Source organism: Dasypus novemcinctus, chromosome 26 (genome assembly GCF_030445035.2).
Source record: "Dasypus novemcinctus isolate mDasNov1 chromosome 26, mDasNov1.1.hap2, whole genome shotgun sequence".
In the NCBI taxonomy this organism is placed as follows: Eukaryota; Metazoa; Chordata; class Mammalia; order Cingulata; family Dasypodidae; genus Dasypus; species Dasypus novemcinctus.
The window spans coordinates 16,682,022-16,699,284 of record NC_080698.1 but is presented as its reverse complement, the minus strand read 5'-3'; the positions used below and the strand labels follow the sequence as shown (position 1 = coordinate 16,699,284).

The 17,263-nt window shown below is 38.9% G+C and overlaps 1 protein-coding gene across 20 annotated transcripts in view; it reads left to right on the top strand.

Annotated features, from left to right (window-relative positions):
• ERC2 (ELKS/RAB6-interacting/CAST family member 2) overlaps positions 1-17,263 on the top strand; it is a 999,838-nt gene that overhangs the window by 499,074 nt on the left and 483,501 nt on the right. For all 20 annotated transcript variants that reach the window (XR_011647540.1, XR_011647537.1, XR_011647539.1 and 17 more), the window contains one exon: positions 15,345-15,482. Coding sequence is in view for 10 of the 20 variants with exons in the window: in XM_071212097.1 (XP_071068198.1) it covers positions 15,345-15,482 (138 nt within the window). In the remaining 10 variants the exon portion in view is untranslated. The remainder of the gene's footprint in view (positions 1-15,344; positions 15,483-17,263) is intronic.

The following is a 17,263-nucleotide window of genomic DNA, read 5'->3' as shown; positions in this document are numbered from 1 at the left end:
TGGTTCGTTTTGGGTCTAGGCAAGCGATATTTGCAGAGGGCCTACTATGTGCTAGCCCCATGAGAGGAGATGTAAATCTTAGCAGAATAATGAAGATGTTCACTTTGTGTTTTACGTTTTGGCCAAGAGAATATTTCCAATACGTTGAGTTGGCTTGAGGTTTGTTTAAACTTATTTGCCCTTTGCAATTTATTCATGTCACTCAGGAGTGAATCCTAAAAGGAGGTGTCAGACTTTGCAGACTATACAACCCTTCCTTCCAACATCTGGTAGAATGAGTTCCTAGTTATGCTTGTACAGGAAGTGGGCTGAAATTTTCTGAAAAGGCTCCTAGGATAGCCATAGAGGGGCTGAAGCAAAGGTCTGAGTGTGGATCCTCACTTTGCCGCTAATCATATGGGTCATCTTAGACAGGTCACTTCTTTTCATGTAAAATCAGACATGGGATTGTGAAGAGTAAATGAGATCATCTATTTTTCAAAAGCTTTCAGTTACTTCTGGTTCTGGGACAAAATGATGTAACCTTACTTTTACCTGTCCTCCTCTCTAAATACAACTGAGTTTCCTGGAAATAATTTAACAGACAGTCATAAAAGGACCCAGAAAGATGGGGAGAAGAAGGTGGAATAGCTAGTGACCTCAGGGTTTGAAGAATGACAGCATGGTGAGCTCCCACATGTATCCCTGACTGTGCATTGGAAAAGTCTGGAGCCCTGAGCTGCCAACAGGAATAGATGTTAGGAAAGGAGTAAAGGGGAAAGGGATAAAGGAGGAGATGGTGAAGGGAGGGAGGAAGGAAAAAAGGATGAAGAGAGGGAGGAAAGGTGGACCCAAAGAACTGGGAAAAGAAAAGGCTAGCAGGGTCTTAAAAGGAAATCCATACACAGTGGCAGGGGAGACCCACAGTGGCATTGCCAGTAATGTTCCAGTGGTTCCTCCACCTTCCCCCACTGTTAGTGGCAGGCCTGAGCTGCCCCCAGCAGCCTCAGCAGCAGCACTCGAGTAGGCCAACCTACTCCCTACCCCAACCTACAGGTAGCTGCAAGCTGCTCTGCCTCCAGCCACAGTGTCAGTAAGCCAGGCATGTCAGCCAGCACCCACGTGCTAACCCTAAACAGAACAACTGCCTGCTGAAATAGGAGATTTAAGTAGGATACAGAATCTCCCAACATAATATCCAAAGTGTCTACCAAGAATCAGAAAATACACAACTTGAATGAGAAAAGGCAATCAACTGATGCCAACATTGAGATGAATCAGATATTGAAACTGTCTGACCAAAATTTCAAAACAACCATCATAAAATTGAACAAGTGATTATGTATTCCCTCAAAACAAATAAAAAATAAATAAAAAACCACAACAAAGAAATAGAACTTATAAAAAAGTACCAAAGGGAATTTAGAAAGCTGAAAAACAAAACAATTAAAATAAAAAGCTCTGTGGAAAGACTCAAGAGTATAGCAGAGATGGCAGAGTATAGAATCAGTGAACCTGAAAACAGTCCAATAGAATTTACCCAATATGAACAAAACCGAAAATTGAGGAAAAAATGAACAGAGCCTCAGGGAACTTTTTTTTGCTAGGTCAATAGCAAAAGATCTAAACATTCATATCAGGGTACTAAAAGGAGAGTAAAAAGAATATGGGGCTGAAGAAGTTTAAAAAATTAATGGCTGTAAACATCTCAAATTTGGTGAAAGACATAAACCTAAAGATTCAAGAAGCAAAGGGAACCCAAATAGGGTAAACCCAAAGAAGTCTATGCCAGTATACATCCTAATTAAACTTCTGAAAACTAAAGTCAAAGGAAAAATCATCAGTTAACCAGAGAGAAGACAGCACAATTCTTCTAGAGCAGGAGTTCTTAACCAGGGTTCCAAGGAATCTACTCCTTGGGGGTCCATGGAAAGATTTCAGGGAGTCTGAGCTTGAATAGAAAAAAATCAACTTATTATCTTTATTTTCTCTGACCTCTAACTGAAAACTAGCATTTTCTTCACTTATGAATGCATGCAATAAATTACAGTAGTATTAATTTCATATCACATCGCAGTTGTCATACATCTCAAAAAATCACTTACACTCGTCCATACTTCAAAATTACGGTAGTTGTTAGACCCCATGCTAGCTGAGTGACATAAAACTATCTGCCTCTACATTCTGAGAAGAGGTCTGTGGTTTTCACCTGACTGGCAAGGAGCCTGTGGAACAAAAAAGATTAAGAACCTTTGTTCTAGAGGTACACCAATCCAAATGACAGCGTATTTCTCCTCTGAAAACACAGATGCCAGAAGGAATTGGCACCACATTTTTCCAGTCCTGAGAGAAAAGAACCATCAACTGCACATTCTCTACCTGGTGAAACTATCCTTCAGGAATGAAGGATAAATGAAGACTTTCCCAGAAGAAGGGAATCTAAGAGTGTATGTTGCTAGCCCCCCTACTGATAAAGATGGCTAAAGTATGTTCTCTAACAGAAAGGAAATGATAACAGAAGGGTTGGAATTTGAGAAAGAACAGTGGAATGAAAAAAACCTGATGTAAATATATTAGAGTATATAGATTATAAATATAATAATCCTTCTCCTTGTGAGTTTTAAAAATCATATTTGGTGGTTGAAGCAAAAATTATGATAGCATCTGTAGATGTATGTAGAGGAAGTAATGAGGTGATTACTGTTAAAAGTGGGGAAGGTAAGGAACTTAAATGGGAGTATGGTTTTGATATGATTTCAAATTGTAAAATGGTATCCATAGACCATGATAAGCATAAGCTGTGAAAATGTACATTATATTGTAATGCTTACTGCAACCACTAAGAAAAATATACAAAGCTGTTACTCAAAAATAGTATGATACAGCAAATTTGGCAGAATGTTAAAATTGCTGGATTTGGGTTTCTGGGAGGGATGGGTATATGTTGGAATTTTATCTATTGATGCTGTATTACTTTTGCAACTTGTCCTATAAGTTTTAACTTACTGCAAAATAAAAAGCTTAAGGAAAAAATAGTATGAATAATAGAAAATGAAATCCTTAAAAATTTTTAAATAACTCTTAGGAAGGCAAGAACACAGAAATGGAGGAATGAGAAACAGAGGAAATGAAGAAATACCAAATAATATACTGGCAGATTTAAGGCATAATATATCAAAAATTACTTTATCTAAATGTTAAAAATATAGCAATTAAAAGAGATTAACAGAATGCATTTTTAAAAATGACCAAATTTTAGGCTATCTATAAGAAATTTACTTCAACACAATGACATAGGTAAGTTGAAAGTGTGTGTATGTTTATATATATATAAAGGTATATCATGACATTACTTTCTAACAAGGCAAGAATAGCTACATTAATGTCAGATAAAGAAGATTATAGAGCAATGAAAAGTACTAGGGACGAAAAGTGACAAAACATAATGACAAAAGAATTTACCGCAAAGTCATAGCAATCCTAAATATGTATGTACCAAGTAACAGAGCTTCATAATACATGGAACAGAAACTGACAGAGCTGAAAGGAGAAATAGACAAATTCACAATTATAGTTGGGGATGTCAATTCCTGACTATCAGCAATTAGTAGAACTACTTTACAGAAAATAAATAAAACTGAATACCATCAAGTGACAAGGTCTAATAGATATTTATAAAAATTCTACCTAACAACTGCAGAGTATAAATTCTGTTCAAACACACTTGAAACATTCACCAAAATAGATCATATCCTAGATTGTAAAACAAACTTCAACAAAATGAAATAATTGAATTCATACAGATTATGCTCCCTAATGATAATGAAATTAAACTAGAAATCAATAACAGAAAGACAACAAGAAAAGCTACAGACATTTGGAAATTAGACAACACATTTCTAAATAATCCATGGTTCAAAACGAAGCCTCACAGGGAAAAAAAAACACATGTAACTGAATGAAAATGAAAATATAGCATATAAAAAATTGTGGAATGCTGCTAAAGCAGTATTGAGAGGGAAATTTATAGCACTAAATGCTTACATTAGGAAAGAAGAAAGGCCACAAATGAATTAATCTCTTACTAGATAATAAATGGGAAAAAGAACAAAATAAAAATAAAAAGAGCAGAAATAAAATTCAAAACAAGTCAATAAAATTGAAAACTGCTTCTTTGAAAAAAATAAATAAAATTGATACACCTTTAGGAGCACTGAAATGGATAAAAAGAGAAAGGGCACAAATCACCAGTACCAGGAGTAAAAAGGGAAATACTACAGATCATGTGTCCATTTCAAAGTTAATAAGGAAATACTAACTTATGCTCATATATTTGATAGCTAAGAAAAAATAGACCAATTCCTTAAAAAACATGAAGTACCAAAACTCAACCAAGATGAGATAAATAACCTGAATAATCTTATAACCATAAATAAATTGAATCTGTAATTAAATGCCCCCAGAAAAGAAATCCCCAGGCCCAGATGACATCACTAGAGAATTTCACCTAACATTAAAGGATAATTAACACTACTTTACACAATCTCTTCCAGAAAAAAGAAGATAAGGGGATACTTTCCAGTTCGTTTTGTGACGCCAGTGTAACCTTGATACTCAAACCAGGAAAAGGCAGTTCCAGACAAATAAACAAAACAAGCTAGCCAAAAGAAACCCTACACATCACTGTCTAATGAACTTAGAAACAAAATCCTCAACAAATTATTAGTAAGTTGAATGCAAAAATGTATAAAAAGAATAATACACTATGACCAAGTAGAATTTATTCCAAGTAATAAGGCTTGCTCAAAATTAAGAAATCAATTGATGTAATCCACTGAATCTTCAGACAACAGAGAAAAGTAATATGTTCATAAAAATTTATGCATAAAAAGTGTTTGACAAAATTCTCCCTTTTATGATAAAAGAAAGTCATGGCAAGTTAGGAATAGAGGGGGAATTACCTCAATTTGATAAAGAACATCTATAAAAAAACTTTACTATCAGTTTCTCACATTAAAACTGAATTCTTTCTTCCTAAGACCAGGATAAAGGAAAAGATGTTTACTCTTATATTGCTATGCAGCATAGTCCTGGAAGTTTTAACCACTGTGGTAGGAAAGAAGAAAAAATAAAACCATTCTTTTTGGCAGATGACATGATTATCTATGTAGAAAATACCAAGGAATCTTTAAAAAGAAGCAGAAAAAAAGCAACTTCTAAAACTAATAAATGAGTTTAGCAAGGTATTCAAAATGTGATATTAACACACAAAAATTAATCTTATTTCTATATTCTAACAATGTGTGGAAGCTAAAATTACAACAAAGCACCATTTACATCACTCCAAAGTAAATGAAACACTTAGATATGAACTTAATAAAACATGTACAAGATCTGTGTGCTACAATATGCTAATGAAAAAAAATGAGAGAAGACCTAAAAAAGGAGATACATACTGTATTCATGGATTGGAAGACTCAACATTGTAAAGATGCCAATTCTCCCCAAATTGTGCTGTAGATTTAATGAAATTCCTATCGAAATCCCATAAGTTTTATTGTAGACATAGGCAAGGTTATTCTAAAATTAGTGTAGAAAGGCACAAGCCCTAGAACAGCTAAAGAGTCTTTAAGAAAAAAAGAGAGAGAGAAAGAGAGAGAGTGGGAGAAATCACTTTACCAATATTAAGGCTTACTTTGTAGCTATAGTAATCCAGGTAGTGTGGTATTGATAGAGGGGTAGACACATAGATCAATGGAACAGAACATATAACCCAGTAATGGACCCATACAAGTATGCATAACTGTTTTTTATAAAGGGGTAAAACAATTCAACTGAGAAGCATAGCCTTTTCAAGAAATGATGCTGGATTTATTAGACATCTATAGGCAAAAAACAAAAACAAAAAAAAAAACACCTCTGCTTAAATTTCACATCTTATACAAAAATTAACTCAAAATGGATCAGATAAAATCTATTAACAAAACTGTGGGAGAAAATCTTCAGGATCTAGGGCTAGGCAATGAATTCTTGGAGTTGACACCAAAAGCACCTCCCACAAAGAGAAAGATAGCCAGATCAGACATTTTACTCTGCAAATAAAACGAGAATGTTAAGAGAATGAAAAGACAAGCTACAAACTGGGCAAAAATATTTGCAAACCACATATCCAACAAAGGACAGGCATCTTGAACATATAAAGAACTCTAAAAACTCATCAATAAAAAAACAATCCAATTAGAAAATGGGCAAAAGACATGAACAGACATTTTTTACTGAAGGTGATATACAAATAAGCACCTGAAAGATTCTCAATTTCATTAGTCATTAGGGAAATGCAAATTAGAACTGAAATGAGATAGTGCATACCTATCAGAATGGCTAAAAAAGAAAAATCATGACAATAAAAATACTGGCAAGAATGCAGAGAAACCACATCATCCATGCATTGCTGGTGGAAATGTAAAATGATAGTGCCACTCTGGAAGAGGATGGCAGTATCTATAAAACTGAACAGGCAACTGCCATATGATTCAAGAGTTATACCCTGGGGGCATTTATCCTAGTGAAATGAAAGTTTATGTTCATACAAACACCTGTCCATGAATGTTCATAGTAATTTTATTTGTAATAGGTGAAATCTGGAGATAACCCAGATGTCCTTCAAAGGGTGACTAGATAAATAAACTGTGGTGCATCCATACCCTGGAATACTTCTCAGCCATAAACAGGAATGACGTTTGATACACTTAACTTGGATTAACTTCCAGGGAATTATTCTGAGTGAAAAAAACCAATCCCAAAATTTACATTCTATGTGATTTCATTTATGTAACATTTGTAAAGCGAAAAAATTGGGAAGTGGATGTGGGTCAAGCAATTAGGCTCCCATCTACGATATGGGAGGTCCAGGGTTTGATGCCCAGGGCCCCCTGGTGAAGGCAAGCTGGCCCATGTGGCAAGCTGGCCCACGCGGAGTGCTGGCCTTCACAGCATACTGTCTTGCACAGGAGTGCTGCCCCACACAGGAGTGGTGGCCCAGGTGGAGAGCTGGTGCAGTAAAATGACGCAACAAAAAGAGACACAGAGGACAGACAATAAGAGATGCAGCGGATCAGGGAGCTGAAGTGGTGCAAGAGAATGATTACCTCTCTCCCACTCTGGAGGGTCCTAGGATTGGTTCCTAGAGCTGCCTAATGAGAATACAAGCAGACACAGAAGAGCACACCGTGAATGAACACAGAGCGTAGACAGTAGGGGGAGGGGGAATCAATCAATCTTTTTAAAAGCTAAAATGAAAAAATTATAGAAATGGAGAATAATGATTGGTGAGGTTTAGGGTCAGGGACAGAGGGAAGTATATTATTTCTAATACTTGTATGTAAATCTCAATCATCTGAAAATAAAAAGTAAAAAAAAGCATGTAGCATGGCATTAATATTGTTTTTAAATTATTAAGACATTGCTACAAAAGCTGGAAGTTTTGAGGCTGCTTTTTGGCTCAAGACAGGTTAATGTAGCTCTGTCTAAGTGGCCATCTCATATCTTTAGCAGGTATCCTGAGCTTTGATGCGGGGAAGCAGTGTTGCTCTGGGATGGGAGATGGGTTCAGGGAAATAGATGAGGAAATTTGTTGCATACAGTGCTTAGTAGCTTTCTTACAAGCAGAGAATTTGGTGTGTGTGTATGTGTGTCAGGCCAAGTAAAACTAGCTGCATCAGAAATGCCGTATTAAAATGTTACACATCCCATTAGAATTAATTATTGAATTTTGGATAAATTTCTCTTGAAGAATCCTTTGTTCAAGGGATCTACAAGGCTACCATATTTTTATCCCACATGAAAAATATGGATATGGTAAGCAGAATTCCAAGATGACGCCATGACATATGACCCTTGGTGTTATGCCTGTGATTGGGTTATATTTTATGTAAAGAGGAATTTGTGGATGTAGTAATAGTAACTAAGCAGTGAACTTTGAGTTAATCAAAAGGGAGATTATCTGGGTGGGCCTGACATAATCACATGAGGCCAGTAAATTTGCATTAGAGATCTGGGACAGGAAATTCAAAGAGATTTGAAGCACAGGAGAGATTTGTCAAGCAACTTCTTCAATGCTGGTTTTGAAGATGGAGAGGACTGTGTGGCAAGGAACTGAGGACAGCCTCTAGAGCTAAGAGCAACATCTGGCCAACAACCAGCAAGGACATGAATTATACCAATAACTGGAGTATACATATAAGAGAACCTCAAGTTCCAGGCAAGAATTTGGCACAGCTGACCCCCCTGTGATATTCTAAGCAGAGAATCCAGTCCAGCTGTGTCTGGACTTCTGGCCTACAGGTGGTTAGATAATAAATTTGTACTGTTTTAAACTGCTAAATTTGTGGTAATTTCTTACACAGCAATAGGAAATAATACAATGGCTTGATTTAAATCTTTGTGTTTAAATACATGTTATAGTGGGCCCTGTACTAGCAACCAACTTTGCCTTTACCACACAACAGTCATCCTTGGCATTCTGGGAAAGATATTTCTGAAGGTTTGTGAATGATTAGAAAGCCTTAAAATCTGAGCTCCTCAAGCAGCCTTTTTTATTTTATTTTAATTTACCATCAGCCATGGACTAATATGTGTTCCTCCTGTGCGTGATCAGTGTACAATTCTGGCCACATGTGGTACATGAGTTTGACACAAACTCATCTCTATTCTCTTCAGTGAGACAAGTCTACTGAGCATGTTCTTGACTGTTAGGGTAATGTACGCTCTTGATTTCTATAATTATAACAGACTGGTGACAAAGAGTTGCATGGACTACCCTGGAGAAGTGTCTGAGTCGACCTTAGCTTTGTAGGATTGTTATGAGATTGAGAAAATTGAGTCATTGCTCTGAGAGTGCAGTGTGCTGGTTCAGAAGCTACCACAAGAGCTCTCCCTAGGTCTTGTGGACACGGGTCATCTTTTGTCTACCCTGACCCTGGACTTTCTTTTGGTCTCATGAAGGGCCTCTCACTGTGGAAGATAAAAATGCCAGCACTTGCCTTCTTTCCTTGCAGTTGGACCAACCCCTTGCCTCAGCTCTGCTCATCAGCTCTACCTGCCCGAGAGCCATTGGGATGTTGGCAATGGTAATGACTCTCTGCTGCAGGGTCTGCAAGGTGGAGCCCTGGATAGAATGACTGAAGGGCTAGTAGTGATATCCAGTGGTGATTTGCACCTGGGCCATCACTGTAAACCTCAGTATCTGGTATTCATCGACTGGGCAATAGCAACTGTCCTGGGCCAGTTGTATCAAAACTTTGAATGTTGCCACACGCTTTCTTCTGACCTTTGTTCTCCAGCCCTTCTAGTTTTGTAAATCCCCCTCCTTTTCTGTTTAAAGCAGTTGAAGTTGTTTCTGTTGCTTCAGCTAAGAACTTTGACTCATACCCTAGGTATGGATTCCACAAATGAGTGATACATCCTATGGACTTACTAGTAACTGAATCCAATACTCTGTTAAAAAAAAAAAAAAAAAAAAAAAGCAGGAAGGTAACTTTGGGTATTATGTGAAAGTGTAAAGATACCTATGTATGTTTTGTACTCTGTGGCTATTTATAGAGATGCTTGTGATAGTTTTTTTTTTTTTTTAAGATTTATTTTACTAATTTATTTCCCTCCCCCTTGCCACTTGTGCTCTGCTTGTCTTCTCTTTAGGAGGTACTGGGAACTGATCTTGGGACCTTCTGATATGGGAGAGAGGCACTCAAATCGTTGAGCCACCTCAGCTCCCTGGTCGTATCTCTCATTGTCTTTCCTCTGTGTCTCTTTTTTGTTGCATCATCTTGTGTCAGCTCCCTGCATGGGCCAGCTCTCTGTGTGAGCTAGCACGCTTGCGTGGGCCAGCACGCTTGTGTGAGCCAGCTTGCCTTCACCAGGAGGCCCTGGGAACTGAACCTGGGACCTCCCATATGGTAGATGGGAGCCCAATCACTTGAGCCACATCTGCTTCCCTCTTGATAGCTTTTTCTTTCTTTGGAGAATCCCAGAGCTTGAGGACCCAGCCAGCACCTGCTTCCATCTCTTCCTTTTACACAAAGCCCTCTCTTTAGGGTTTCTTTGTTGGCTCACTCATTCAGCAAGTGAATTGCCAGTTCAGTTGAATGCTGCAGCAAGAGTTGCAACAATGAGTATGATGGAGTTCTTGTCCTAGTGGAGATCACAGTCAATTTGTGGAGACAAGCAAGCAAAGGGGTGATTTTATTAGTGTGTGAAAAGTGTGAAGTAGGAGACAACCTGGGTTTGGGGGTTGGAAAAGTCTTCCTGGAGGAGTCAAGAAATATATTGAGAGCTAAAAGTTTGAGTAGGACTTAAATAGGTGAAAAATTTAGGTGGGAAGAGTATTCCAGGTGGAGGAAATGGATAGGCAAAGATTCTGATGCAGTTAGGAGAGACTGTTTCTTGGCAGTAGCAGGTGTTTGGCATAGCTGGTGCTTGGTCGGAGATGGTAGAATGTGGAAGATGAGATGGACCTTCCCATGGAGGGTATTTTGTATGATGTCAGGGAGTCTGGGCTTTACCATTTTATTTTACCTTTTTAAATTTGAAATAATTTCAAACTTACAGGACAGATGCAAAAATAATATAAACCCCATACAGAGAACTCCAACATACCCCCACCCCACCCCCAGATACCCAGATCTACCAATTTTAACTTTTATCCTCCCTCCCTCCCTCCCTTTCTCCCTTCTACCTATCATCCATCTATCTATCTATCTATCTATCTATCTATCTATCTATCTATCTATCTATCTATCTATCTATCTATCTATCTATCTATCTGCCGTCTATCTTTTTATGAACAGGTTGCACAAATCATACTCCTTAAACATGAGATTGCCATGTGCATTTCCTATGAACAAGGATATTCACTTCTGTAATCACCTTAAGTTTAAGTTCAAGAAATTTAACGTTGATATAAACATTACAGTTTATATTCCATTTTTTCCTTGTGTCCCCATAATGTCTATTTGAGCCTTTTCTCCTTCATTCTTAGACACTATCAGTATTGTATATGGCATTTAATTGTCATTATCTCTTTAGTTTCTCTTTCTTTCTTTTTTTTTAATTATGGAAACAAATTTACAACATAAATCTTGTCACCTCAACCCTTTCCAAGCATACCATTCAGTGAAAGTAACTACGTTGCAGTGCCCTCACCACAATCCATCATTAGAACTTTCCCTTCACCCCAAACAGAAACAGTATATTCATTTTGCATTTACTCCCCATTGTCCTGCCCCCACCCCTGGTAACCTGTCCTCTACTTTCTGTCTCTATGAGTTTACATATTCTCTGGTATCTTTTCTTTTTGTGTGGTTACCATGGGGTTTAAATTTAACATCCTAAATCTGTAACAATCTCTTGGAGTTTGGGCTTTATCTTGAGAATAATGGGGAGCCATGGAAGAGCTTTAAGGAAGGGAATCACCCGGCTAGTCTGCGTCTAGGATGGTCTCTCTGGGTGCAGATGGAGACCAGATGTGAGGAGCACAAGTGTGGAATCAAGGAGGCTGGTCGGGAGTCAGCTGTCACTGTCTAGGCAATGATGACTTCCCACCTGGGGCCGGCACTTGTATCAAAACTCACAGCAAAGCCCCTTCTGGGCATTGACCTTGCTCAGCCTTGATGGGTCCAGAGTTAAGGGCCCTTTGGTTTCAGAAGTCAGCTCAGATCCATTAGGGTTAGAGAACTCTTGGTTACCTCCAGAGCTTAAACTGCCTCCCCACCTCCACCCCAGCAGAAATGGTTGCTTTTGAGTCTGCCCAGCTCTGCTCAAGAACAAGGACAGGTCATCTCTTACTACCTCAGGTCACGCTCAACAGAGAGAAGTCTGTGTTGCCAAGATGAATTCCTTTTTTGCAGCGAGTGAAATTTCTCACAAAACCCTGATATTCCATCCCTGCCCCCCCAATCTCCCCTTCCTAAGCCTGGCTTTCAATTGGTTTATGTTCCAATCCCCCTATTTGAACCCTGTTCAACCTTACCCTTTGAAGAAAAAGATTTCAAACATTTTTCATGTAAATGTCATAACATTTTGTGAACACAAGAAAGCTTTAGACTAATTTTTAAGAAACAGAATTTTATATTCCCTCCAGTCTCCTAAAATTTAAATTTTAAGAATCATGTCCTCTTTGGAGGAACAAAGGAATGTTCCCTCCTGCAATGAATCCTTTTAAAAAGCAAAAACTTATTGTTCAAAACACATTTAAAGAACTATTCCCATATTTTATAGTTGGTTTAAAAATCTTTTCTTAATTATGTTTATTATGTTCAAGGAAAACAAATTGGAAGATGCAGAAGGCATAGAGAAGAAAAGTAAAACCATTATTCACCCCATTATCAAATAATATTTTAATGGGTTCCCTTTTTTATTTTGCTCTATGTAAGTTTTTAACAAAATTAATGATATATTATCTTACATTCTTTTTATCTCCCTTTAAGATTCTACCATTTCCATTTAATTAACCATTGTATACAAACATGATTTTAAATACTTGTACAACAGACCATGGTTTATATGTACCAGCAGTCTGTAATTGCTGACAACTTGGAACATTTTGTTTTAAGTATCCATTTGTTACTTGTTTAATTAGTTATTATTTACTCATTATGTAATATTTGTTATTTTTACATATACAAATAAACTAAAAATGGTCCATAATCTCACCAGCCAGATAACCCCAGCTGACATTTAAAAAGAATAATAAAACCCACATGGTTAGAAAATTCAAACAGAAAACTACAGAAATGTGCAAAAATGAAAAACAGAGGCTCCCCTCCATCCTCTGCCCTCTAGACTTTTCCCCCATAAGGTAAGCACTGTTAAAATTTCTTGTGATTTTTTTCCTGGAAAATATATTTCATTTCTTACAGTGGAGCGTCCCTAGCTCTATAAATGTTTCCAGTTCCACATCTGTTAGTTATGCCTGTGGTACCCTCAGTTCTTCTAGGTTCTTAAATCGGAGAGAAAGAGATATATCACCCAGTGTCCCAGGTTTCACCAGTCGCATTTCTCTGGCTCTCAGCCCCTAGCTGCATGCCCATAAGTCCTTCGACCTCAACCTCTTTAAGTGTTTCTAGTTATTTGGGGGAGTCCCCAGAGAGCCTCACGTAAGTCTTTGTTACCCACTCTTTCCAGTCCCCAAAGCCCCTTGAGAGTGATGCCTCCAACTGTCCCAGGCCTGATATCCCAAGAGAAACCCTCCTCTCCCCTGTCCAGACACTATCTCCCAGCATCCCTGAAGTGAAGACCTTCCAGGAGACAATGGACTGTTTCCTTCAGGCTCCATAGCACCCAAGTCACTTTTCTGGGCTGCCATGGGGAGATGCCTTGCCCTCCAGTTTGTCCCTGGGTCATCAAACAACTCTGCTTGAGCCCTACATCTCCCAAGGCTTCCTATCTCTTTCATTTGCCTGCAGCCTCCCTCTTTGGGGTCAGATCCATTCTGGGCTGGACTGGGAGCCACATACCTGGCAGGTGCTCCCATCTCTGGTTCTTTGTCTCTTGCACAGAATTCGTTCTTGCCAGCCCTCTATGCCTCAAAGAAACCATGCCTGTGACTAGATGCCCAGAGTGGGCCAGGGTGCGCCTAATCAGTTTGCTTGGAACCATCTTGGAATCACATAGAGACAGATGTACCCAAATATATCCATGGCTATATGCGAAGCAATCACCCTCTCTCTTTCTCAGGAATCCATCATCTTAAGTTCTCTCAGCTGCTAGCTCCTTCCACTTGACTATTTATTCTGACATGTCACCATCTATATTCGTGCTCCTTCGTGTATTTGCTTGTAGTGTTGTGTAACCATATGAACATTTGTCTGGAATGGAGGAAGCCTTTGTTTTGACTGCAGATGATTATGCCTTTTGAGTTCCTGTGCTTTCTATGCAGGGACAGTGAATTCTCACTGTGACAGATGGCTGAGACCACGTTGCATTTTGATGGAGAAGGTTAATTATTTGACCTATAACCTACGTTTCAAGGATGTGTGCCTCAAGCCTGAGAGCAAGTCTGGGAAAGAAGGAAGGAAGGAAGGTGGAAGGGAGGAAAGGAGGAAAGAGGGAGGAAGGAAGGGAAGAAAAAAGGAAAAAAGAGGAAGAGAAGTGAAGAGAAGACAAAAGAAAAAGTTATCCCTATAAGCCCACATCCACTGCAACTACTGGAAAAATCAGCCAAGCCCCACGTCCTGCAGATGGAAGTTGGAAGCATTGTTGTCTTTGCATCCATATTTTGTGGTCACCTCTGCTGTCATGTCTCCTCTTCATTCTTATTGCTGCTGCTATCATTATTATTTGAATTACAATTCCAAATTCACGCTAAATACAGCAAGTAATCCAAAAATTTGTTTGAGTCACAAATTGTGACACATGCATTTGGAATGATTTCCTGGATTTCCTGAGAAAGCTGAGTGTAGAGTACAAACATTTTGAATGGACTTATCTTGGAGTCATACTGCTTTTTTTTCTTGTTATTTTAAAACCCTTAATATGAATAAATTGTTTGTATAGTGGCTTTTTTTTATCCTTAGATAAGAAATGCATGGTTTGAAAGCAGGGAATAAAAACATGAATGATAATGTACATAGTACCCAGGAGAAGGACCTTGCTGCTGTTATAATTGGCTGTTTGGTTTGTTTATTTCAGGCTGCAGATAGTGGATAAAAGTGGCTGGTTGGTTGCCAGCACATGAGTTAGATGCCAAATGGAGTGTTTAGTACTTGTTACATTTGATTTATATCACAAGTTCTTCCCATTAACAGTGTGCTGGTGATAACCTACTTGGCTTTTCATGTGGTAACTTTGAAACAGCCCCTTGACAACATTTGGCATATCACGAAGTTTAATGCTGAATAAAGGAGTGAGTAAATGACTACGTAGGTTCTGCCATATACTGATATGGCAGCTGGTGCCGAGTGGGCACCCAATAGATGTTTGTTCAATGAATGAATGAATAAATGACTCCTATGTAAATGTTCTCTAGTCCATTCTACCAAGGTTAGGTCTATGGATTGAGACTTAAGGAGTCCATAAAAGGAAAAGAAATAGCAGAAGATAGTGTCTGAAGGCTTACATTTGTATAACAGGAGATATTCTACTCAACTGTGTTGCTATTTAAATAAAAAGTCTGAATTAAACGGAAGAAATAAGATCTCATGAAAATGACCTTGATTCTACATCAAAGTGTACCCTCCTAATGCTGTGACTTTCCATAATCTCAGGTCTAATTGTTTTTTGTTTTTTTGTTTTTAGCAGATCCACATCAAGAAACTTGGCTCTGGATAGGAAATAAAATATGCATTAAATATTGTGATCTTTGTTTTTAGATTGAAAACTTACAAGAACAACTTAGGGACAAAGACAAGCAACTAACCAATCTGAAAGACAGAGTAAAGTCCTTGCAGACAGATTCCAGTAACACAGACACCGCCCTGGCAACGCTGGAGGAGGCTTTGTCAGAAAAGGTGAGCTTGGGCTAAACAAACTGGGGAATAGGGATTTAGGGGAACATAGTTTGGAGGAGATGACACAAACACACTTAAATGGGCCTGCTTTTCTCCATGTGCTAAAACCCTCTCCCAGTCTCAGCTGGGCCGCTCATTCCCATGCTAGCCCTCTCACTGACTTGGCATAGTGCAGACAAGGGCATTTTTTGACATGCACATCTCATAATATCTCCTTTGGACTTGCTTAAAAACCTGCACTAGCTTCACTACTCTTAGAATGTTAAAAACCGAAATCCTTAACGTGGCATCTAGGATCCATGCATGACCAGCCTCCTATGCCTGCCTGGCAGATCTTCCTATATTTCTAGCCTCACCCCCTGTTTTAGTCAGCCAAAGGGCTGCTGATGCAAAGTACCAGAAATCTGTTGGCTTTCATAAAGGAGATTTATTTGAGGTAAAAGCTTATAGTTCAAAGGCCATGAAAAGTCCTAAGTGAGGTACCATCAGAGATGCTTTCTCACCAAAGTCAGCTATTCTTGATCCCGGTGTATTGCCTCATGGTGACTCAAGATGGCCGCTGATCTCTGCTGAGGTTTCAGCCTTCCCCTTTGGGCTCACCCTCTCCTCTTGAGCTGCTCCGCGGGCCCAGCCTCTTGCAGACTTCATGCTTAAGCAATCTTCTCTCTCACATTGCAGAATCAAGTATACTGGCTCCCTTTTTCCTCAGTCTGCCTGTGTGTCCATTTATATCAGCCCTAGCAAGGAGGTGGAGACTCAGCCACACCTCACTGAAGTAGTCCAATCCAAAGCCCTCAATTGATCTTATCAAATAATCTAATCAAAGGCCCCTCAACTGAATTTAATGCAATCAAAGGGTATCACACCCAGAAGGGGAGATTAGTTTATAAACATAATCTTTCTTTTTTTTGGATTCATAAAATAATCTCAAGATGCCACCCCCATCCCTGTTCTTCTTTTCTCTCTGCTTTAGTTATGCAGCGTTTCTAGATTTTTAAAAGCACCATGTTCCCTCCTACCAAGGCCCTTTGCACAGGTTATTCCCCAGCCTGTGGGATTTAATTATGCATCTTCTCATTGGTCAGCTTCCTGAGAAGCTTTATTACACAGTAATCCCGAATGTGGACTTTGGAGCCAGGTTGTGTGGGTTCACATCCTAGGTCTGACACCAGCTGCTTTGGATGGGTTACTTTGGACCTCTCAGTTCCTCAATTTCTTTGTTGGTAAATGGAAATACTAACTGTACCTTCCCTAGTAGATTATTTTGAGGAGAAAATGCATTAATATATTCAAAGTGTTTAAAACAGCTAGCTGTTATTGTTGTTGTTGTTATCATTTCATCAATAATTTCCTTAGGGATGCCTCCTAGGTAAAAATCCCCCATTACATGTTCTCACGAATTGACAATACCTCTGTGACTGACAATACCTCTGTGTACTTCCTAGAGGTATTGTCAATCTAATTGTTCATTCTTGTGTTAAATGGTTTTGAGCACTAGCCTGCTAGCCCAAGCACCGGGCCCTGTGTGGTGTTAGCTCATGCCCCTGCTGGGCACCCTCCACCTCCCAAGTTCCTAGCACAGTGCCTGGGAGTGCTCAGTAGGTGTTTATTAAGTAGCCCCACCATGTGACAGGGACTGTTGTAGGCTCTGGGGACCCAGCAGTGAAGAGAATGGATGAAAATTCTGTTTCTCATGGACTTTAGATTCTGATGGGACTGGACGAGGCAGGCAGTAACTAAATAAGTAGACACATAGGTTGTCAGAGGATGGCGATTTCTGT